The 25589-nt window shown below is 41.1% G+C and overlaps 1 protein-coding gene across 5 annotated transcripts in view; it reads left to right on the forward strand.

The window, feature by feature from the left end:
* Nucleotides 1-1252: 1252 nt before the first annotated feature.
* LOC311269855 (connector enhancer of kinase suppressor of ras 2-like) overlaps nt 1253-25589 on the forward strand; it is a 33906-nt gene continuing 9569 nt past the window's right edge. Inside the window, exons 1-12 of one of the 5 annotated variants that reach the window (XM_084374337.1) lie at nt 1253-1752; nt 8166-8329; nt 10554-10756; nt 12999-13104; nt 13978-14019; nt 14115-14234; nt 17166-17225; nt 17383-17451; nt 21637-21783; nt 23236-23369; nt 24488-24690; nt 24859-24948. In XM_084374337.1, the coding sequence (XP_084230463.1) occupies nt 1689-1752; nt 8166-8329; nt 10554-10756; nt 12999-13104; nt 13978-14019; nt 14115-14234; nt 17166-17225; nt 17383-17451; nt 21637-21783; nt 23236-23369; nt 24488-24690; nt 24859-24948 (1402 nt within the window). In that variant the 5' untranslated portion in view covers nt 1253-1688. The remainder of the gene's footprint in view (nt 1753-8165; nt 8330-10553; nt 10757-12998; nt 13105-13977; nt 14020-14114; nt 14235-17165; nt 17226-17382; nt 17452-21636; nt 21784-23235; nt 23370-24487; nt 24691-24858; nt 24949-25589) is intronic. The other 4 variants (XM_084374338.1, XM_084374339.1, XM_084374340.1 and 1 more) reach the window with 4 other exon arrangements.

Raw genomic sequence — 25589 nt, forward strand, 5'->3', positions numbered from 1 at the left:
TCAGTTATGGTCTGAGACCGATTTAGCTTCTGGGGACAACTGTGTTTCAGGGCTTTCGGTGTAGCTAAGGGATAACAGTCACCAGATAACAGATATCTGCACCGAGACTTCTTCTGTGCACCAGTATTTTTTTAACTGATCTCTAACAGATATCTGCATATGAGTAAAATAGCTAACAAGGAGCTCAATCATTGTCAGACGATACCAGAGAGGTTCCATGAATGCATTTTGACCAATTCGTTTCACCTCTGTTGCTCGCCACATGTAAACTACTAAGCCTGCTGAAACATGATCGGTCAATACTACTTGGAAAACAGACTGCACATGTACACGAATAATCAGACTCACAATAACAACAACATCTCTTATGCATCTCCTGTGCTGTCAAAAAGCCAGTTCAAAGCTCTAAAACATGTCAGTGGTTTCAAATTAGACTGTCACAGTGTTTAATGAACAAAGATCAATTAGAAAAGTAGCTATAACTGGAAATAATTGAATACCTAATTGGTTCAGAGAGACTTCTTGACTGTGTGGCAGGCAGCATTAAAACTACTGGAGCATCATGAGAATCTACAGCAATTTCTTCATGGAGCACCTGATTGCTGACAAAGACAAACTGCTCTATGAAAATATTGTGTCACCTTTTGTAAGCACATGCTCAGTAAATGAATTACAAATGGTGAATACAGGTTGTAAATGTGATAGTAACAATGATATGCATTCTGAGAGGGGGAAGGGCCTCATCTGGAGGGCCATGATGGGCCTACAGAGGGGCCGTCAACCATAGGCCCTAGAGCAGCTGCATTGGTTGCACTGCCAACCTTTCCAATCCTGGGCTGGACCGGGTACTTAAAGAGACGTGGGACTGTCAAGCCTCTGATCAACACGGGTCTTTTTAAAGGATGTACATTAACGTATTATCACCACTGCTTTCCTGTACTGCAGTAAGTGGCTGGATGATCTACAAATCGTAAAAATCTAAAAAAAAAATTAAATTTTACATTTTTTTAAAAAGTGTTTTCTTTTTTGAAGCATTCAGCACCATCATCGATGTGTTTCTAAATGTCTGCTCTTCATAGACTCAGCTCTTAATCTGAGGGGCTGAGACACATCTCCAGCTCACTCCTGCTGCCTGCCTCTCTGTGGCACTAATCAGCCCTCATACCCATACCCACACACACACACACACACACACACTCAGCACGGTGAGGGCTGTGACTCCATGTCTGTGTATGAGGGAGGATGCTCAGAGCGAACCCAACCTTTCCCAGACAGCAGTGTGGAGTGACAGTCTGCGCGTTGTTCTCCTCAGCTCCGGATGGTACTGGGATGTATTTTGGAAGGAGGGGATCGGGCAGCAGCGACCCACCATCATCCCCGCCACTGAGCCTGACATGAATGACAAGTAAAAGCTCATTCAAGCGAGCAAATAGCACAGGAATGTGCTCAAGTGTGCTGGGCTGCTCTCAGGCTCCTCAGAGCGACATTTTGGACCTTTTGGACCTACCTCGTTTTGTTTGTAAACACAGCAGAGAAGAATAGAGAGAGCCCCTTGATTTGTCTTTTAACTGCCTGGTCTTTATTATATTATTTATTTTGAATTTTTTTTTTTTTTTTCAGGCGGGAGTGGGTTTGTTGGGAGTGTTTTTTTTTTCTTTTGTCAAGCGTGACCAAGACAAACTTCTACCATGGCACTGGTTATGGAGCCAGTGAGCAAGTGGAGCTCCAGTCAAGTGGTGGACTGGATGAAAGGTAAGGGCTTCAGGCACCAGATACACCAAACTGCTATATAGCCATGAATATAGGCTCGACGACTCTCTGAACACAGCTTCAGCCGAGATCCCCAAAGAGAACAAAAACACCTGCTGAGCCTCGGCTTTCTGCCTCATCGGCATGCGCCTCTTAAAAGGCTTTAAATCACAGCCCCAAAGCGACTGATCGATTTTTTTTCGCGCAGTTTCAGCGTGGAGACGACTTGTCCTTTCAGACCAACATGTTCTCCACAGCCTCGCACATTCAAAACGCTTTAAAAACCTCTATTGTGTCCTGAGGTGGTTATTGTTAACGCGGGGCTGCCTCGCAGGAAGCCTGGGAAACACAGCGGAGATCCAGTAATTACACACGAATAATTACCCTTCTCACTGGATCTGGGCTCACAATCTGTATTTCCAGGAAAAAAAAGGAAGAAAAAAGGAGCAAGGTTTCTATCTGCAATGTGTAAAATCAGAGCCCTCACAGCTCTGTACATCAGAGCTGGTGCAGCCATCTGTGCAGAAATGTTGATCCACAGATGTTGTAAGTCATTAAGAAGTCACAGCTGACTTGGAAAAGCATCATGTAAGCCTGGCTTAAGTAGTTTTAACACCTCATACTGCACTGAAACCCAAGGTAATACACATCCATCAGTGTTTAAGAGCAGATCAGCTCTGACTTAAAGTTCAGAGCTGGAGTTAATCGATAAGTCATCAACTATTAAATTGATATTTGATAATCAAATTGACAAGAAGTCAACAATCCAGCTTCTTAAAGGGGCATTATGTAGTTTTGGAGAAGAAATTCAAACTCAGAATTTTAGCATATACAATATTAATGAGGTAATAATACAAACTCAGAAATGTTCATTTGTTCTGTAGCTGAGTAAACAAGCTGTTCTCAGAGGAAAATAAGGTCCCCAGCACACTGTTTGAAGCTAGAAAGGTGGCAGGGTCCGCCACATATAAAGAAAGTAAATCATCATTCAATTGTGTTGTCCTTTAAGGTCAGTTTGTTTGTTCAGTTTTTTCAGTCATGAAAACAAAGAGAGCTTGTTCATTAAGTTGTTTAGGCATAAAAAACATCATAATAATAATAATAATTTAAGTGACTTCCCAAAAGCTACACAGTGCACCTGTAGATGAGAACATTTTCTGGTTTCTTTGCTGCTCTATGACCGTAAACTGAATATATGTGGGTTGTGGACAAAACAAGACAGTTCATGACGTCATCTTGGTTTTTGGGAAACACTGATTTGCGGATTTCTCACCATTATTCTTACATTTTATAGACCAAACAACTAATTGATTAATCAGAAAATAATCATAAGTTGCAGCCTAATTTAAGTCAGATATAGTCAGGCATTTGAGCAGAATCACAAAATCTTTTCAGCAGATAGGATCCAAGCATTTGAAACAAAACTATACCGAACTGTAATCAATGTAAGGTCGGGACATTCAGTTTAAATATGAGAGATTCATATTCAGCTGTTGCATTGAATTAATCACTCATAAGTATATTTGGTATTTGGATGAAAGGCTCCTCTGGAGCTAAACTGTCTGCTCAAGACCTATAAAGGGCCCACACAAGCCTGTCAGGAGACTCTCAGGGCACAGAGAACTCATTACATTTTCTGCTTTTTGTCTGCCTGCATTAAAAGTGATCACCACCGGCAGTCTGCTGCCATCAAATATGTACAAAATGTGAGTAGAGAGATGTTAAACTCAGCAGGAGGAAGATGCTATCCGAGACTGTCTGTCAGCACAGCGATTGTGTCAGTATTGTGTGTTGTTTTGCAGAGCCACGTGCTCACGTGTCAGGCCACAGCCCGTCAGAGACGCTCCGGATGAAACATACATCTTTACCGCCTAAACACACACGAGCTGACACACATACACACACAGCCTTAGTCATAATTCTGCGCCTGAAGGCCCTTTTCTGCTGGCTCAGACATATTATGATTGCAAAGATCAGGCCTCTCTTGGTGTGAGTTGTGTGTGTACAGATTGTACCTGAATGTGACGCCGCCTTTGAAACAGGCTGATTCTGTGGGTGTGTCAGCTGAGTTAAGACACAAAAGGCAAGTGTATAGCTTCATACAGACAAAGGAGAGGGTGAGGATGGTATATGATGTGCAGAAAAGGCAAAGACAGAATGACCACAGCAGTTCACATGAGATCTAAGATGAGCTGTAAATAAGCTGGTCACACAAGTGAGAGATTCAGGCAGCAAGAAGCGGAGATCGGATATGAGAGAGGGCTCTTCGGTGTCCCACATCTGACAAGTGGAGCAGAGACGATTCTGTGCCCAGAGCCCAGTAATGGTAATTTAAAGTGAGGGACAGAGTGGCACTGAGAGACCAAGAGGAGAGAGAGGAGAGGAGGAGGAGGGGGTTCATTCTTGTCTCACATCCATTCTCAGCTCCTGAGGACTGGCAGCGTTTTGTCGCAAGCATTCACAGGTTCCATTATTAGCATAGCCGCTCCGTGATGTCACTGGAGGCCAAATAGGGGCACCCTGTGACCTTCCCACAATCCCTCTCTCTCAACCCCCCCCCCAGTTAGTGTTTTGTGTGAGCAAGATGCTCTTATTCCCAGCTGCGACAAAGCCGCTTTAAAGAAGAGGTCACAAAAGAGAGAGGAATTCAAGCTTTGACCGGAAATTTTGCTCTTGACAAGTGCACGGTGGCTGTGCAAACACACACGATAGGTGCATTTTCAGTGTTGTTTTCATGAATTGTATGTGAGGCGCACAGATCGAATGCAGGCTTAGTGTAATCTCTTCCTGACAGTGTGCATTAACATAATTCATGTTTTGTGAAGTTTATCAGTTTTATCTTTCCTGCACACACTCTCCTCTCTCCTCTTCTGATGACACGCCGACAGTGATCGATGACAAGTCACATTGAATGAATATAATATAATATAATATACAGATGAATATCTGGTCCAACCTCACATTACCAGTGGATTATCCAGGATGGAGATCAGGATGTGTCAGCACTGCGCTTTTAATTTCTCCTCCGCGTGCCTGTTAATCTGACCCGTGCATAAAGTGGACAGGAAAATTGACGTCGTGGAGATTAGTTAGTGCAGTCAGCAATCCATTACATGACACTACAGTCAGACGAGGACAGATATGAGATTGGACATGACATTTCAAGTTTAAAAGGGGGAAATATCAAAGTTTAGCATTCACGAACAGCCTGTTCGTGTCACATTTCGTGACACTTTCTGATGTGCGTCTCAGTTTATAACCATATATATACAGCACCCATCAAGAATGCCACAAAATGCTTTACAATGTCTTTTCAAAATGCAAAATCTTATCAGAGCTTTTGAATTATCGCAAATGAAATCAGTAGATAGCTACGTTTGATAAATGTCTAAGGGTCACTCTTTGGAAAGCATCTTCTCTTCACTTATTTCTTTATGTGCTCCTGCGGTCAGGGAGATCCCTGCCGAAACCCTGCTTCATGGTTTCTATGGCAACATGGGGGAATACTTCATTGACATAATGAGTCTCAATTAACTTGGTAAGGAGGCTGATTAGTTAAGCCTTTAAATTTGATGCAAAACCATGAAACCCCCTACGTTTCCTCGCCACCGTTTAGCTGCCAGCTAAACCTCGTCTGAATGCTTGATCAGGTTCAGGCACAGCACTGAGTCACATGTACATGATTGGTCCATGGCGATGAAAAGACGAGATGAGGGAAGAGTTGTCAGTGTGTGTGTGTGTGTGTGTGTGTGTTTGTCCCTCTCGCTCACTGAGAAGATGGAAACAGACCGAGTGTATAGAAAAAGCCTTACAAAGGCTACTCTCTGTCTGCAGTGCTAAAAGGATAGCGGGTTAGCATGCAGAGCGCTTTCTAGTGACATAAAGCTATGATATATATACTCGTATAGATAAGTGAGAGCTGAAATGATCAGGTAATTAACTGAGTATTATATTGACGGAAATTGTATTAGCAGCCAAATAAATAAAAATGTATCGTTTTAATTAAAATGATTAGTTGTTTAAGTCATTTTTTAAAACGAAAATCCCCAAAATGTACAGCTTTCAGCTTCTCTAATGTCAGTATACGCTGGTTTCATTTCCATCAGTGATAGTAACATGAATATTTTTTGGTTTCTGGACTGTTGGTTGGTTAAAACAATTCACCATTTTCAAACATTTGCAAGAAAAAGGACAAAAAAGACTCTGAAAAAAACAGTTGGCAGCCCTAAAATGAGTTCGGATATTGTGTTTGCTTGATATGAAAGTGAATAAAATTTGAATAAAATCAATTTGCTATTTGTAACAAATATCCTTTATGTAACCAGATAAAAGCCTCATTGAAATTAAAATCTCCTTTCAAGTGTGACATTTCTTAACAACAATAGATACAATAAAAGTGAAGCTGTCACTCACTACAGATGAGTGAAGACGACATTCAGCAAAAATGTACATTACAAGATCAAGGACAAAAACAAGTATAACCAATAGGATGCATTAACAGGTACAATTTGTTAAAACTGTTTCAGTGACAACTTCAATTTCTTTGACCAAGACCACTATTTTAAAATAACTTCAGTTTCAATTTCAGGCCCTTCAGCAGATTATTCCAGAAAGGAGGGGCAGCACAATTAAAGGTGCAAGATGAAGAAATTTGAATCAGAAGAGAAAGATCTTCATTGACTGATTATTTTTTATACCTTAACAAACTCAATAAACAAACTCTCTTTGTTTTCATGACTGAATAAACAAACTGACCTTAAAGGACTGTCATACTGTTTAACTTTCTAGCTTCAAACAGTGTTCTGGGACCTTATTTTCCTCAGAGAACAGCTTGTTTATTCAGTTATGGAAAAAATAAATATTTCTGTGTTTGTATTATTACCTCATTAATATTGTAAATATTTAAAATTCTGAGTTTGAATTCCGTCTCCAAAAACACATTGTGCCCCTTTTTTGCCTAATTCTGCTTGTTCATACATTATTATTTCAACATACAACCAAACAAGTACTTTGTACTTTGTACACATGCCTGGTGCTCACACACAGTCAAAGTTGATGGACATTGTTTCCCTGATGTCGAACTTTTGATGTGAAGATGCCGACCACATTATCATCACCATCATTTTGCTGCTGTTTACAATTACAGCCAAAAATTCCAAATATGCACCACGTCTTTGTGTATATTTACTTTATGTAGTTTATATACTTCAATGAGGATTAAGTTACCTTCTCAATATGGAGCCATACTAAAAAAAATCCGGAGAACCCCTTGATTTTGGCGTTCATGCAACATGGTGGATATGATAAGTGTGTGACACATCAAAGGCCCTGATTGACAGCCAGTGTGAAGGAGGATAACAAGGGGGGAAATGGATCGCTTTCTTGTGCGCAGCAGTTCACATCATTTTTGATTTCGTGACCTGTCTGGTTTAAATGCGTGTGTTGCTGCTTTTATAAGCAAACCCTCAAGTTTCAAATGAATTCTTGCATCATTTTGTTAATAAATATTTCATGAGGGATGTAGTTGTTTGTCAGATTTTATTCGGCATGTTTGGATAAAAATGAAATGTGTGCAGAGTGATTAGACGACACGAGTTACAGAGGCTATTTTGCAAGGATATGAAGACGGATCGGATTTGGCTTGTCCTTTGGTGTGTCTTGGGCACAAAAAGTTTGAAAGACACTGATGTAGACAGATAAGAAGCAACCAATGTGACATCCTGCCTATACACATCGTTAGGGCAGTGATAGGAAGCAAAAGTACAGAGGGTGAACACAATATCATTAAACAGAAAAGGCTGTCCCCTCCAACACTTGTGAAATAAATAGCACCTGTTACATGTAACTGTTGACTCTTGTGAAGCTGTTGTATTTGATTCTTTTGTAAGACAATTTTCTGTCTTTTTCCTGTATATAATGGATTTATGCCAGCCTAGGTATAATTTCCAGTTTCGAACCTAAACTGAGAAACCATCGGAGCAGACAGGAGATGCAGAATCCGTCTGTTTGTTCTAGTCTGCTGCGCTTCATCAACTGCCTCACTAAAGGACTTCACACCTGCTGCAGCAGAGGAAGATTTAAACCAAGCTGAGCAGAGACACGTATCCCTTTTCAAGTTGAAAGCTTGTTCTTGTTTAAAGCTGAACATCTACCTAAGGACTGTTGATGAGGGGGAATCTGTCAGATTTCTTATCTGACACAGACTGTTTCACACTTTGGACATAACAAAATTACAACCTGTGCTCACACTCGAGAGATTTACAGCACATTCTGGCAAGGAAAGTGATATTGAGCCCGATCAGAACACATTATGCAAATGACAGGTTTCACAGGAAATCAAAAATCTGATACCAACAGCGAACAAAAATTGTCTTGCTGTACTGAAAAGTTTTCCTGTCTTCCTGTGGTTCCCTCAGGCCTGGACGACTGCCTGCAGCAGTACATCAAGACTTTCGAGAGGGAGAAAGTAGGGGGGGACCAGCTGCTGCGTATCACCCACCAGGAGCTGGAGGATTTGGGAGTGTCCAGAATCGGCCACCAGGAGCTCATACTGGAGGCTGTGGATCTACTCTGTGCTCTGGTGAGTGCAAGCTTCCCACGCTGTCTTCCCACCACTCTGTACTGTCACTTCAAAGAGACCACTGCTGTTGGACGAAGTTTCTGTAGCACATTTGGTGCCTCCTCATCCAATCAAGTACTTTTAAAATTCACTGGATTAACCTCAAAAACGTGGCATCGTCAAGCTAGAAAATAAGTTGGTTTTTTTGGGACTGAAAAATTGACATTTTGTAAGATTTCAAATGAAAAAGTCATCCCCCACAAAGTCTTAAACACAATATTCTTACAAATGACGGCTTTAAACTTCACAACAGGGAAAAGGCTTTAATTTGCCTCAGTTTTCAAACATCACCACAAATCTACCAGAGCTGATAATCAGGACAAAATATCCTCTACAGGCAAATCTTACAGCTGTCATTAGTGCTGACAAGGATTACAGCGTCCTCTTCAAGTAATTTCTCCTCTTAGTCTCAGAAACACAACTTTTGCGTGTGTCAGCATGATAGACCGCTGTGTAGTCTGACTGGGCTCATGTGCTGCTGCTCAAACAGTCAAAGCCTCCTGTTTATGTGGCTTGTAGCGCTCCACGTGCCACTGCAGCGACCTCAGCCTTGTGTTACCTTCAGGTCAGCAGGATCGCAGAGACATATGAAACCAAAGACAATGCAACTTCCTGTTCAGGAGAGTCTTTTTCTCCAGTGCGAAATGCAGCCACACTCAATTTAGTCAAAAACATAATGATTAAATCAAAGAATATACTTCTTCTCCCAGAGGAGAGCCTTTCACAAAATGTCCTCTCTTTTTGCAAATCTCTTCACTTGTCTATGAATATGAATATGCATTAGTCTTTTTAGTCATTTTTAAAATGCTTTAAATTTTTTTTTTGCCTTGAATTTGCAGCATCACTGTTTTTCATTACTCACTGGTGTGTTATATTCCTACGCCTGTTTAGAGTTTGGGATCATTCTCAGTTGATTCAGGCATCCGTTAACTCACAAAAGTTCAGATTAGGGCCTCAAATAATAATAATAATACTAATGATAATAATAATAATAATAATAATAATAATGATAATAATGCAACAGCTGGTGCCCTTTTAATTTTTCTGTGCCGCTGCCCCTCAAACATTCTGAGTCTGCCACTGCAGAGAGGAGTAAAGAAACCAGAAAATATTCACATTTAAAAAGCTGGAAGAAGACTTTTTCTTCAAAAATTACTCGGACCAATTAATCGAATATTTAAAAAGTTGGTGATTAATTTAATAGTTGACAACTAATCAATTAATCGATCAGTATTTGCAGCTCTTTTGCTCTGTATGCTGTCTATTTAGAACTAGTAGACATTAACTCAGGAGAGAAGGAATTTTCATTTTGTTCCTCACAGCAACAGTTATAATCTAATCTAATATCATGGTTAATATAAATGTATAAAGGAATATTTTTTGAATTGGTTGCAGGCGTGTCATCCACCTGTGGTACCCTGCTGAATCAGAGCTGTATTTGAGCAGACTGAGGGGAGAGTCAGACAATCATAAAAAGTACACATTGGTGGTATTTGTCATTACATTTGCTGCTCTCATACCAACAATTCACATCCATGGGGGCGTTAAATGTGAACAGCTTGACTAAGGAAATATAAAAGGAGAAGATGTCAGAAGATGAATGAGAAGTAGGAATGGAAGAGAGCGGCTGGAACGGAGACGAAGATGTACTTGCCCAAGAGACACATAGAGAGGCTGGATGGAGATTTAGTGGACTGAGGTCACAGATGCAATCTGAATCTAAAGTCCTCTCATCCTGCATCGCTGCACGGGGGGCCCTGCTTCAGCCCCAAAGCTCTTTACGTAACTGGGATTTAGTTTTAAGTCTCTCAGGCACTGCTGTATTAAATATGATTAGTGGCCCTCCTGCCGCGCTCTCCCCTCCCAAGAAACTCTGACGTGACAGACGCCCACAGGCCTGCACGTGCAGTTCGCTGTTCAGGGTAATAATGAATGTTCTGCAATCCCTCGACATGCAAAGTGACAGCTGGGGGTGAGCGGGGCAGGGTGGAGGGGTCAGTGGTTTCCCTCCTTACATGTGTCTGTAGTGCGACAAGGTGGCTTCCTCTGCCAGCGCTCTTTGTTTTCACAGAGAAGTGTCAGTTGAAGCCTCCACAGTGGTAGAAATACTTGGGATGCGTCACAGCTAAAACAAACACTGACAAACTGGTCAAACAGAGAGAATTTACTTTCCTCTCTCCTCCAGAATTACGGGCTGGAGACTGAGAATCTCAAGACTCTTTCTCACAAGCTGAATGCATCTGCCAAGAACCTGCAGAACTTCATCACGGGCAGGCGGCGCAGCGGCCATTACGACGGCCGAGCCACCCGCAAGCTGCCCAACGACTTTCTTACCTCCGTGGTGGACCTGATCGCTGCAGCCAAAAGCCTTCTGGCGTGGCTCGACAGGTGAGATTTGCAAAGAGGTGCACCTGTGATATACGGTGATAATAGACATTCATAAAAAACATAATCATGTACACACACACACACACACACACACACACACACACTGAGTCATTCACAAAGTGCAGTGTTACAGTAGCAGCACTGGTCTTAACTAACATGGTGTCAAATTTGCACCACTTTGATTAAGATTATGGTCCTTGGGGAAGCCCTGAAGTTAATCTTAGGTGCATATTTATTAGGGATGGGATGAGCAAGTACACCATCATCTGTATCTGTTTCCGTACTCAGAATGAGTGGGATTCAAACTGGAAGTGGGTGGTGCTTCGTTCCAACATGGGCAGGAATAATATGTGTTTGTTAATTTAAGCCTGAAATTTATTTGGGGTGATCAGAAGTTAAGTATATTTATTATTTATAAGAAAACTTTTTGCAGAAAAGCCTGAGAACTGAGCTTCAGATAAAAACGACATATTTGATACCCGTTAGCTTCTGTCAGTTAAATTAAATTAACTGAACACACATCTCGGACACATTTATTTAAGCCTGGAATTTAAATGCACCAGATGTACTCAAACAGTAATGTTAGCAAGTGGTTGAACATCAAGGTTAACATTAGCTAATGGGCTATTGAATATCGTCCCTTTAGTTGATAAACAATTGGGAAGTGGTGACATGATAACAATTCATCAGATTCACTAATATGCTCTGCAACTTAGAACACAGCAGCATAACATCGTCCCAGCATTTAAGCTTTCCTGAGCTTGATATCAGAGGAAGATGGCTGCCTCATTAAACAAGCAGTTCAATGAGGCTTTTCCTTCACCAGGAGTATGGAAACGGACATATTTTACTCAGATGATTTTAGTATTCATATAAAAAGTAAGCACTGGATATAGTTTCAGTGGTGTACTTGCTCAATCCTCAATATTAATCACAGTGTTGATTCTGTTTTCAAGCAAAAATATGAACTCTGGATATGACTGGATTTAATATGATGAGATGAATTAAACACATTTGTTGAAAATAACCCGCGGCAGATTGAAGATATAACAACTGGCTTCAAAAAGGATTGAGACTATCATGTATTGAGTTTTCCAGGATTCTATTCTTTTTTTTCCCCACAACACAGACCAGTTTTGTTTTTTATATTTTGCCCAGGACCAATCAGCTGACAAGAAAAGATGAGTAAAGGCCTTATATAAGTCGATTTTGACAGGGTGGCCAAAAAGGCACTGAGCAAGTCTATTTATATGTTGCTTTATCCTCTTCTTCTCTGTGGGATTGTGCCAATGTGGTTGCGTCTGTTTGTGTGTGTGTGTGTGTGTGTGTGTGTGTGTGTGTGTGTGTGTGTGTTTGTGTGCGTGTGTGTGTGTTTGTGTGTGTGTTTGAGGAATTTGGAAGTTCAAAGCAGACAGCGTTCGACAGAAATAACAAAGTGAATCGCTGTTTCTTTTCCCCATAACATCATCATCTACATAATCTACAGCATCCGTCGTAATTAAAATTCAATTTATTGTGTTTCATCTTAATGTTTGAATGCATCGTTGTTGACACAACTACATTTTGCAGCTTAAATATGTCTCCAGAGTCATGTTTACTATGCCTTGGAGTGTAGAGCACAGAAATTGGGAAATTTGAATAAAACTGCGATTTTTAGGCTGCGTGCAGTATGTATTGATGTCACAATGAAACAAAAAAGCTGACAGTGACTAATTTTTACAGACTGTCAGCTCATGAATGAAGATGCTGTTTATATACATTATGTACATTAACCACCTTATGTTAATCCACATACTCCCTTTTATAAGTGACTGACTGTTATGGTTAACGAGGGGGGGACAGCCTTCCACTCCGAAACACCGCTGTTCCGGCTTTCAACTTCAAATTACTTCCCAATAGTGTTAGGGTTAAGGTTTCCCCAATAGCCTTTACAGAATAGCGGGATCTTTAGAAAAAATGGGAAACCACGCCATTACGAAGAATAGAAGTCTATTTTCGGAACAGCGGGGTTTTGGAAAGGCGGGGTGTAACCTTAACAAGGAAGTGAGGAAAATATAACTAAACCAAAAAAGCCAACCAAGACATGACACACTATACATGTAGGAAACATTAATATGATTCTCTGAAATAAAATAATCGTAATCTGTGTGTATGTGTGCTGAAGTCCTGCGTTTGTGAATGTTCCCACAGATTTACCAATGATGTAGTCTCAAAGGACGGATGATCTAATGGTTCATTCCAGGTGCTCCTTCTTTTTCAGGTCTCCGTTCGCTGCGGTGGCAGATTACTCCGTGACCAGAAACAACGTTATCCAGCTGTGTCTCGAACTCACTACAATTGTACAACAGGTAAATAAATTGTTTGATATTATATTATGATATTCAGCTCAGGCCCAATAGACTTTTTTGTCCTGATTACATTTTCGATTCTAAGTGCTGTATCGTAGGCAACTGGACGATTTTTGATCAAAATACAGAGCACGAGAAACCTGAATCTCCACATGAGAGTATTACGGTGATGCCAAAATGCATTTACATTTCCTTGGTTGTAGCGTCCACAATGCTTTTATAGTTTTGAGAGTTTTAGAAACACCTGTACATGGTACATATTTTGAAAAAAAAGTTCAGAAACAGTTTGATCTATGCTTGATACAGACAAAGAATTAAAGCAGCTGTTCACTCAATTCTTTGTGCACACATCCAATCTAGAGCCTCTCCTTTTATACCCCAACACAGCTCAGATATCTGCATCCATATTTAAACATGAGTACTAATGATTAATTATTGTTGATATCAGTGTATTTGTCTTTGATCTGCAAATGCTGACAATCACAGTCAGGCCTGTAAGACCCTTAAAGATTAGCAAGTAATGAGAGAAATGATGCTGAACAGGTTTTTGGACAGTCTCTGGAGGATAATGTTTATATGCAGTTAAGAGAAAAATGTAAGTGGGAAAAATGAGAGGTGGGAGTGAACGAGGGCGAGAGCGAGAGAGTTGAAGGCCGAGAGAGGAAGACTGGCAGAGATAGAGAGAGAGAGACATGCCTCCGCATTGGTGATTCATTTGTTTTGTGTTTGTGCATGCCTGTGTGGGAGTGTTGGGGGTTATAGGTGCCAAGCTGCTCGCTTTTTTGCTTATATCCACCTACAGCAGAAATGCCAATAATAACTCCATTTTGACACATTCTCTTGAGGTAACAGTGCTCTCTGAATGTTCCCCAGGACTGCTCCGTATATGAGACAGAAAACAAAATCCTGCATGTGGTGAGTTGCTGACTTTATTACACTGCATCGGATGTAAATAAAGCTGTAATTTGCACAATTAAAGATTGTATTCATTCGTAATATGTCCTCCCCAGTGTAAAACTTTGTCTGGAGTGTGCGACCACATTATCTCTCTGTCCTCGGATCCCATGGTGTCCCAGGCGGCACATTTGGAGGTTGTTCAGCTAGCCAACATAAAATCCACTGAAGGACTGGTAAGACTTTAAGAAACACACTTATGTTTTGGGGAGTTTCTCATTGGTCAACCTTCCCAGTATGTCCTAAAAGAAAAGATACGTTACATTGGTTGTTGTGCAATAATGAGTTGATAGTCGGAACTTAAAATTATAGTAGAAAAAGATATGTTGCAAGTAATTGCATTGATATTAAAGGACCATTGTGAAGGATTTAGTGGCATCTAGCAGTGCGATTGCAGATTGCAACAAGGTACCACGCTTGTCTCACCCTCCCCTACCATGGCCACTAACAACGCCAAAAACGCCCTCTCTTGTGGTGCCTTCTGGTCTTTGTTGGTGCAACATGGTGAACTCCGTGGAAGAGGGCCTGCACGCTCTGTAGATATAAAAGGCTCATTCTAAGGTAATGAATGGTTATACACCAATGAAAACACAATTATGAATATTATAGTCCATTTCTGCTCCTATATCTCCCTAAATCCTACACATTGGTCCTTTAATTGTAAGATGATACCCTGAAATATTAGGTTATGACTTGAGAAGCTAATATATATATTTTTTCAGCAGTTGTATTATAAAGCTTAGTTCTTACTGGGTTATATAATATCTGCCCAATACAAGGTTGACATGATGCGTCCATTACACCTATATACATATTTCGCTGTAACTAACCTGTAATTACCTTTCCATGGCCTATCGTGTAGTTTGCATCATTTCTCTGAAATATAGTGTTAATTTTAAAGTGTTAATTTTAAAGGAGACCTAGAAAACTAATGTGGTTTTTAGCATTAAAGCATGTAAACCTATTCTAGTAGTAACCCAAAAAAAAAGGATAAACCTGAAACACGCACACGCAAGCACACATTGACCTTCAAATAGCTTTTAAAGTAAAATGTGAACCGTTTATTTGAATATAGAGGTAGTTTCTCCATGAAAATATAAGAAATAGTAAATACCAGTTTCACTGCATTTGCCTTTGACATGAATTGTGAACTGTAAAGTGCACTGTCTAATTAAAATAAACTGGTGCTCGGTAAAACATAATTGTACATAATTCATTTGGGGATATGATAGATCTATGGAGTCGATCATCCAGTCAAATTCTGGGTAGCTACTGTGGACCAAACTCTCTAAAAGCTGTTGCTGGGTTTTATTTATTCAGCCACATCACACTGCACAGACTCTTTCATGGTAAACACAACCATCTGGCAGATGCACACAAACCCAATAACCCACCACAACTGTGGTATGTGCACATAAGCAGGCCTTCAATATACTTTATATTCAGTACACTTGAAAACAGCTCAATATGCTTAAAATATGAAGATTTGAAATTGTTTTCCAGGTTTCATGAAATGAACACAGGAAAAAGCTACCGATAAAAGTAAAGTACAAAGCTACTAATAATGCTGAATGATGGAGAAGCCTACTAATTACAGACAGCATGATTTCTGACTTCTGTTTGATTCAAATATGGCATGTGCAACTCATCTTGCAGCATGAATCTCACTCTCTGCAAAGACAGTTTATCAGTTGCAGTTAACTAACACTAACTTTGCCTGGTTTGTTTCTTGCAGCTATATCACACTTTCTCCCGTGATTCAAACACCTTTTTTGGGACCAAGTACAAAAGCTATTTACTAAAAGGGTTGGATGACCCAGATGCACATAGTTTTGGTTTTGAGATATCCTTATATCAACCATGTCGGTGAAGGGAATTTCATCTGCAGTGCTCAGACCATTGGAAAAATTGCATAAAAAATTCACAAAGATTTCTTTCCAGAGACTGTGTCCCGCTACCAGGGTTAATAAGAAGACCTTTCTGTTAACGTTTTCATTCGGTTATCAGAGACGTTGTTTCTGGCAAGACAAGTGGCTGTTATATTTTTAAATTGGCACTCGAAACATGAGCCATCTTTTCACATGCCCAAATAATGAGAATATTGAGGTGAAACAGTGTGTGCTGCTGTATTGTCCAGTGTCTAATGCAGCTCACTGCAGCTGTCGCAAAACTGGGTTTTGCTGAGCTTGTGGGCAAATGAGTCAGCTGACACAAAGCAACACGAACAGAACATGTTGCCCTTGTTGAAATTAGCAAATACAAAATGCTCGAATATACAGATTGAAATGCTGCAAAGTGATCGTCTGTACACTTACCTCTGGGAAAAACTTATCAGCAGAGTCAGTCAGTGTTTATCGGCAGAGAATATACTTATTTATGCCGCCATTAGCACTTTGTCGGACTCCATCTTTGCGCTGACCTACACTCAGGCACGAGCGCCCTGCTCGGGGCCACAATAAATGCCCCACCCCCAACATAAATGCTACCAAGGGGGCATGGAAGTTCTCTCATCCGTTCAATGAAACCTGAACACAACAGTGGGCCAAGTGGCCTAAAAATAAACCTCTTACACTCATCTTGAGGACTGGCATGCTGCTTCTGTGTATCCGTGTATGTGCGAGGGCACATGTGCGCTCATGCACATCTGTGTGTGGATGTGTGTCTGGGTGTGTGTTTGTGTGTTTGTCTTTGCTGTGCACTTTAGACCCCTTTTAGTGGAAGTTGTAGCTTTTCTGCAGCAGCCCAAACAGTATTTGCAGATAAATAATCCTCCATGTTTGTTTCAGTCTGCTTGAAGGAGACTAATATTAAATCAGACTGTTCCGTGTACGTTTGAAAAGTACATCCTGTTTTATTTTATTATTTGTCCGTTCAGGCAAATCCAAGCTCAATATGAAAAACACTCATGGTATTCACTGCTGCTAAAATTGAGATGAATCCAAATTCCTCAGATTTTGAACTACAAGCAGATTAAAACAAATACTAAGATTCTCGAGTATGCAATGACCCTGGTTTGTTCTGCAAATGGCAGTGTTGCTGCCTTGTTTCACATGAGCCTTATGTATTCAAAAAATGTAATAATTCATATTCCTGCTGTATTCCAACAGGGCATGTATATCAAATCAACATATGACGGTTTGCACGTAATCACCGGGACGACAGAAGGTGTAAGTACAAGCCTCTTTGTGTTCACCTGTGTAGATTATTGCCTCACAGCTCATCCACTTGTAGCGTGATATGCAGAGTGAGGTGGCTGTATCACAGGAAGCTGTGTCATGGCAGTGTAATGGAGCAGCAGTTAATGACTCTCTGTCTGCCCATCAGTCCCTGGCGGACCGCTGTAAGAAAATCCACGCTGGAGATGAAGTCATTCAGGTCAATCATCAGACAGTGGTGAGTCCATGTTTTTTGCTCTTAGGCTTTTTTTTTTTCATATTTGATGTCTGAATTTGCATATGTTTTTTTTCTTTCTCTTTTTTATGCAAATGTCTGTTTAATTCACACATACACAGAACTACCTGCCTCAGATTGTGCATATGCTGTGAACGTGTTTGCAGTTCCTTTGTACACACCCACAGTGGGCCACTGCAGCGCGACTGCCTGGATCTGTTATTGTATAAGTGGCTGCATGTAGAGCCTCTTGTAGGTAGTTTTAGAGGATGTGGATGTGTTACCCTGTCTGGGTGGATGCGTTGTTTTGCTCGTCACGGTGTCAGCTGGACGATCAGCCGAAATCGTTGAACTTGTGCTCATGAGAGCACTTCAGTCGATCACGAGGTACCTGCTTAGAGCTCTTAAAAAATGTGGATAAAACAGCACCGGTTTCATTGTGATTTCTGTTAATGCACCCACACATGCAAGTGTTTCTACTTGTTAAATAGATGTCTCCTCAGGACCGCGCTTGATTGACATCTCCTACATTTTCCAATTAGTTGCATTGCTGTCAGAGCAATACACACTGTGTCCTTTTTTTCATGTCCATTTTTCGGGATGTAATTTATGCATTTATCGAACACAGAGGAGTAGAAAGACAACAGGAGACAAAGGAAATTGGGACTCAAGATGGGGATGTTTCCATGGTTGCCAACTTAAAGCCCTCAACCATCAGAGCACCCCAAGTTTATCCTTCTTATATTGATAAAGGGATTTAGTGACCTCACATGATTCTCAGTTGTGCTCGACTTCAACTTATCTTCTGAGCAGAGCGCTAGTCAGACAAAATAATTGGCCTGTCACTGTTTTTTTTTGCAAAGAGACAAAACTGCGCAAGTGTGCACAACATAGTATGAATTCAGTGGAAATGAAAGCAAAAAACTTCCAAGTGGTGCACCATTTAAATATAGCACCCTTTGTCTAAAATAATTGCTACTTGTGTATGTGCAACAGCAAGACGTATGGTAATTACACAGCTCAAGTCAGCTTCATTTCAGTCAGTCATCTCACCCACTGAATGCAGCCATTTTTCTCGGGAATAAGTGCAAATACAGAGTTGATTATGGCGTCAAGACTCTTTCATCTCATTGTGAGGCAGAGTTTAAAGGCTGCCAAAAGTGGGAGCATGGAGGTGTCAGTGCACAAAGGAGTACACTGTATCCCCACAGACCTTTTTTGTGGCAGATATTTTAACCTGTAACAGCAGGAGAAGCACAGGGGTAATTAATGATGGCCATGCATGCGCAATACCAATAAATGACTAAATGGAGCAGAGCCACGATTTATAGTTATAGTTGTAGTTAGTTGTTTCACCTGTGAATTTGATAAAGCATCTTGCTTTCTTTTGCAGTCTGATTGACAGCAGCTTCTCAAAGTTGTAGCTTGATTGACATCCGTCATCGTATCTTATTTCAATCACACAACAGTAAAGTACGTTCATTTCCTGTAAAAATCAGTTATGTTTTATACGTGTTATGGAACGGGTACACGGTTACAAAGGTGGAAGCAGGGGAGTAGGTGGCGATGACGGAAAGATGTCCTGCTGTGGCTGCTGTCGAAATGAGCAGCAGCTGAATGAGTTTGACAGCTTAAGTGGGTGATGGTGGTATGTAAAGTCAGTTGACTCAGCTGTCTGCTGATCCAAAGCTGCACTGTCACTCATAATGACTGCTATAACAAGATTAAATACTGTTAATATGTTTAATTCAGTGTGACCTTTAGTTAAGAACAAATTATTGATGGTTGGTTGTTCGTGAACATCCCATTAGGGGCACATTTGATAAGACGAACGAGATGTCCGTGGTGGCCCAGGATGTTGTGCAGCATCTCTCCTAGAAGATAAGAGAGAAGTGCTGAAAAGGTTTTTACTGCAGAGAGAAATAGAAGAACAAATGTCAAGGTTTAAAAAATACCATTAAGGAAAGAAAAGATGCTTGAAACAGTTCAGGGATCTATAATTAAGGCAGCTGGGAGAAGTCCAGCAGTAAGACATGAACTAAGTTCACTGGATTTGCTTTTCCATGGGAAGCAGATGTAAGAACGGCTGCTGAGGCAAAAGTAGTTACATCAACCAAAGGAAGTGAGTGAAGGAAAAATCCTCCGAGGCAGAAGTTGCGTCGTGGTTAACTTTGAAAATGTTGAACACATGCAGAATAAGTGAGCTGAAGAGAAAATGGCACATTATTCAGTGCTATTGTGCATGAGAATGAAAGGCTGTAAAAATAAAGACAGGGACTGTTCACTGAGCTCTCAACACAGAGGGTGGTGATAACAACTGATGCTAAATCAACCTATATACCTGAACATCCACAGATTTTATTTCTATTTCTAAGTATATGGTATATTGTAGGTATATCTATACTTTTCGAAGTCAAATGCTGAGTCATGTGAATATGTATATAACCAGTCAGGCACATCACAGGTGATCACAATGAAAACCCTGAGTAATTTAGATTTAAGATTTGGAGAAACAGAAACTTGTTTGATTGAACGCCTGCTATTGATAATGCATTTAACGTCAACATTTAAAAAGTAACTAATACTCTGAGTAGTGTTTGAGAGGAACACTTTGTACTTTTACGTAAAGGAACACTATGTAACTTTTAAAGTCATTCTGGGAAGAGATTTCATCCCAGATCGTCAGATACCAACGCTTTGGGTTGATGGTTCGGGTCCAACGCCAAAGACCCAATTTGGTATTTGATTTTGATTGGTTTTTGACGATCTGGGCATGAGACTGGCGTACCCCGCCACTTGCCCGATGTTAGCTTGTATAGACTTCAGCACCCTCCAACCCTGCAAAAGATAAGTGGTTACAGAAATGGATGGATGGATGGATAGAAGGAGATTCAACAATCAATTATCTTTCTGCTAAAAGTTATATAGTGTTGCTTTACGTATTATGTTAATACCAGTACTTTGACTTGTAATTGAGTAATATTTCAGTAATGTAACTGTACTTGTACTTGGGCACAGATTTTCAGTACTCTTTCCACCACTGATCATTTTGCCTATAGGGATGTTTGTTTGTCAGTAAAGGTTAGTGAACAATGCTCTTTTTCTTGGATAAAAATACGCATAACAAAGAAATAAGTAACTCAAGGCAGCAATGATGGAGGAATGGTCAACATCATACACATAAAAGAGCTCTATGCAGGACAGTAAACACTGGAGAGTGTTACCAGGATCCCCGAAAGGAAATTAACAAAAAGAAGAAACCAGTGGCATGATGCTTCAATAGAAACACATTAAAGCATAACATTTCTACACCGAGGCAGAGCAGTAGCTAGTTGAAAAGAAGCTGAAAAATCCTGGGTCTGACTGCTTTAAATACACACATTTCATTTTGGCCAGACACAGCAGCACAATCTTTTCATCAAGGAGTAAAGCATGCTTTGGATTATAAAAGTGTCTGTTTCAGCCTGTCTGTCTCTTTAATGCACTTTCCGTGTGAAGAATTTCTGTGTTGCGGCTGTCAAGGTGAAAAATGACTTGGAAAGGAACAAAGTGATTGCTAGGTCAGTGCCTGAAAAATGCCCGTTTTTCTCAGGCTGCTCGAAATACGCAAGATGTACTAGAATTCAGTGCAGCCAGCGGAGCAGGAGCAGGATATTTTCTCCCCAAACTGGACCTGGCATATTTAGTTCAGCTGCCGACCGTGTTTCTCTGGGCGGAATTTTTTTAGTGCCAAATGTCATTAAAACTGGGTTAAAGACTATTTACAAGGCGTGCAGCTGTTCACGACGCACAACATCCGGGCTTACCACATCATGACAGCACCCGCAGATTGATATAACAGGAGGTGTACAAGATGCCCCCTGGCATCCATCTTTGCATTCAACATCCTCATCAACGTGAACCTCACAGGCTGCAGTTTCCAACCATCAGGATCCACGAGTAGAATTAGGATAACGACCACAACAGCACCTTGAATAAAATGCCCATTTGGCAAACTTCAGCACTAAGTGGATTAGGCATAAAAAAAAAATAATCCAAATCATGTGTGAAAGGAATGAACGTTGAATCCCTGAATCAGTCACTAACTGTTTGTTCATATTGAAATATCTGCTTATTATTTCTGTAGTCTGAGTCACGGGGATGCCTGTGTGTTGAGGAAACCTTTATCAAGCTATTGTTGTTCACTAGGTGGGCTGGCAGCTGAAGAACTTGGTGAATTTGTTGCGTGGGGACCCCGCGGGCGTCACCCTGACGCTGAAGAAACGCCCGCAGAGCACGCTCACCTCGACCCCGGCTCTGCTCAAGAACATGAGATGGAAACCGTTGGCTCTGCAAGTACGATGACCATCTTCATCCTCCACAGATATGTTTGTGCATGTCTGTTTGTGTGCAGATATTTCTGTGTGTATCTCCGTGCTTCTGTCCTCACTCGTGCTAAAAATGAGACTGCACAGACTGCGGACGCAAGACACCAAACTAGCCGAGATATAAGACAAAAAGGAGATCAGGATACATTGAAGTAGCACTTTTATAATACAAGAGCCCTGAAACAAACATTAGCTTTGTAAAAATTATAATGCTCAATTTTTTAGAGAGAGGATTCTTGGCAGCGAGTTGGTGTAGCTGTGGGCTTTTCTCTGTGTGGTACAGGTATTGTTTTTGTTGCATCCAGCTCCTTTATGTACCACGATTCGCCATTAATTGGTTGAAGGTTCCAGCATCATTCATTCACAAGCTGACATTTCAGCCCGTCATGGCATCTGTTGTCCTACTTCGGCCAAACCAGTTACATTATTAGGACCGTTCGCCTGAGCCAGAATGGGTGGAAATGAGAGGGATGCGTATTAATGTAGCCCAGCCTTTCTTTGAGTCTCAGGCCAGAGAAAATGTTTTCTTTCCCCTCGAGGCCCTGAAGCGCAGTCCTGCTCGCCCCCCCCCCCACTTCAAATCACATCCCCATCCTTCCTCTCCTCCACCTAAATCAAATTTGCTCTCCTGCTGGCGTTTTTAAAGACAGAAAAGTGGGGGAAAAGGACATAGAAGCTGTAATGTTTCCTGCTCTGAGATGTGACTGAAATTAAGAATGTCAAGGTAGTCTGTTAAGTTATTGAGAAGAACATGCTGCAGTAGCCCTGACACAGATAATGGTCTGATGATGGAGCACATCACTGACATTAGTCAGCTGTGAGTTATGCAACACATTAGCATAGTTTGAGAAGTGACAAATTAGTATTATATTGTTGAAAGAATTTCACTTCTTACTCATTTAACAAGTGTTTTTGGGAAGTTTTGTCACTGAAAAACAGGCCTGTTGTGACTGGATAACATCTCTCTGACTGTTCAAGTTAAGTTGATGCCACTGTTCTGACATCATAAATGCGACAAGAACATATTCAAAAAGATATCATTTGATATAAAGGTATCAAGTAAACAAGAAGCAGTCTATCTTAATGTTCCATGTTTAAAAGACTATGTAGGCTACGACCAGATTTTCCTTGACCTGAATGAGAGGGATGACTAGACTGCACACCGGCCCGTCTTCCTGTGTGCACCAGCTAGAACTGGAGCATCAGAAACGTACAGTACACTGCTCATTTCACGGTCGAGAAGCTCGGCGGCACAGTCTGAACTGAACAAATGCTCTCCGACTGACTGACTGACTGAACTGCTGCAAACTCCAAATTTTCAATGTGTCAATCCCTGTAACTGTTCCTCTCTCTCTTCCTCTCTGTCTGCCTGTCCCTCTCTCTTTCACACATGCTCACACACACATACTCATTCACACAGCCAATCTTCCCTCAGAGCCCCAGCAGCAGCGTCGCCACGCCCACGAGCACTTTAAGCACTCCATCCAGGAGGAGTAGCTGCGCCCTGCAGGACCTATACATCCCCCCTCCTCCAGCAGAACCCTACACCCCCAGGTGAACGCAAAATTGTGCATAAATTCACATGAGGTTCACTTGCAACACCAGATATTAAAGGTACCCCGTGGAGTTTATGACCACCAAGGAGTAAGGAGTAAGTTGATAAGGAGTAAGACGTGAGACGTTATATGTAGTATGTATATAGTAACTTATATATAGTTGGTAGTGGTAACACATAAAGAGGTGTAGCAATGCACCAACAAAAGCAGGAAAGAAGAATACAGGTACTGTAGCTAGCAAAGAGTGACGTAAACAATGCAGGATTTGAAATATTTAAAAAATAGTTGATCTAGGTGTTTATAGGGAGACAAATTCAATTAACACATTTATTTATTATTTATGGTGCAATTCAGATGAGCAAACTGAATGTAAACAGTTACTTGTTAACCCCCTGACTTTTTGTCTGGCGCGATCATCTGGACAACAGCTCAGTTTGTCCAAAACTAGTGACATTCCCAACAGCCTCAGCTGCACTCGATATGTTTAGTCCTAATTTCAGGATAACGAATAGCATGCTAACACGCTCAACTAACTCTTGGTCTTGTTGTAAATTTTTAACTTAAAGTAAAGTAAAGTTAAGGACTAAAACTATCACCCTCCCAACAAGTATTTCTTAAGTAGCCAAAGCCTCATGTCAACTATTCCTCTTTCCATAGAGATTTATTTTAGATTTTTATTTTTTATAAATGCATCAAAGAGGCATTCTCCCTCATTACCCTGAACATGGACTCTGTACTTTTATTTTGACTTGATATACAGACATCACATACACTGTGTAGACTCACTAGAGCACCAAATGCATGTATATATTAAATCGCAGCTGAAAATGGTCCCTAACAAATTCACAGTTTACTCCTGTTTGGGTAACCTCTGTTAACCCAAGTTATTTAGCCCTTTAAAAAACATATGGTATATATTGGTATATTTTAGTCTCTTTTTATTTATGTCTTTAACAGGAACAAATGGGTTTGATGCTAAAAGCCACAGATAGGCTGGACATGTGAGAGTACTGACTAATGCCTTGGTCTTTTCGTGGGATTAGTTGACAGCAAAAATGATTTTGAATGAATTTCACAAATCTTATACTTTAATTTGAAAATGTGGCTTTCTGACAGAGATGACAAGGGAAATCTGCCGGATGACGATCTTCAAACGGACGTCCATGTTGCAGAGAGGTCCGAGTCACCAAACTCCTACCTGGACCAGGAGTGTCGGGGGCGATTTCCCCTGGTGGAGGAAGATGCTATACTATACTGTTACGAGTACGACCAGAACCAGGAGGTGTCATCAGTCCGCAGGGGGAGCACTCCCACCTATGGTAAGACCTCATCCTCGTCTGAAGACCCGCTACTGTAATCGTGAGAGCTCAAAGTGACGTCTGCATGCTCTCAAGGTGTTTATGAGATGTCTGCAGCTGTGAGTATTTATGTGTGTGAGGGGGGGGCAGCTGTGTAATATTGACGTTCCCTGCGCCTCCTTGCTCCAGGCAGGCTCAGGCCTATCTCAATGCCGGTGGAATACAACTGGGTGGGAGACAACGAAGACCTGGCCAAGATGAAGAGAGAGAGCAGGAGAGGTGAGTGGGAGGCAGTGGGAGAGAGAAAAAGAAAAGGGAGGCAGAGAAGGGAGGGAGACAGAGAGGGACAGAGGGAGCTGAGGTGAGTGGGCGGATATCTCATAATATCCTCACCCTCTCAGATCTCCGAGCCAAAAAGTAGAAGGATGAGCTGGCCTGTCAAAACTGATAACATGCTGGATATCAGTTCCTGCCTCTATCTCCTCCATATGTTCATAATCTATCACTGCTCCTTTTTTCCCCTTCATCCCTCTCTCCATGTGTCTCTCTCTTCCTCGCTCTCAGCTGTGCCGTTTCTCTCTGTTTGGATATAAAAAGTACACTGTTGCTTTGGCAACCGTAGAAATATATCCAGAGATTTTCACATTTTGTTGGTGACTGTTGAGTTAGGTGGTAAATGGAGTGGGAGGAGACTGAGTCGCTTTATTTCAGTCTCAAAGAAAGACTTGAGTGATGTGTTTGTTTCCTCTGGGAATGGTGGTGATATGTTGCTCCTTTGGGCTTTTCAGAAAAAGCGATTGTGCTATATTTATCAACAAGAGACAGTATTTGGAAGTTTTGAGGGCTTCCTGCCTGACAACAGCCTTCCTCTGTAGATTCTTAATGCCTTTCAAATTGATAGTCCTTTGAAACGTCAGCAT

The sequence above is a fragment of the Pagrus pagrus genome, assembly GCF_965226575.1.
Source record: "Pagrus pagrus genome assembly, chromosome: 14".
Lineage (NCBI taxonomy): Eukaryota > Metazoa > Chordata > Actinopteri > Spariformes > Sparidae > Pagrus > Pagrus pagrus.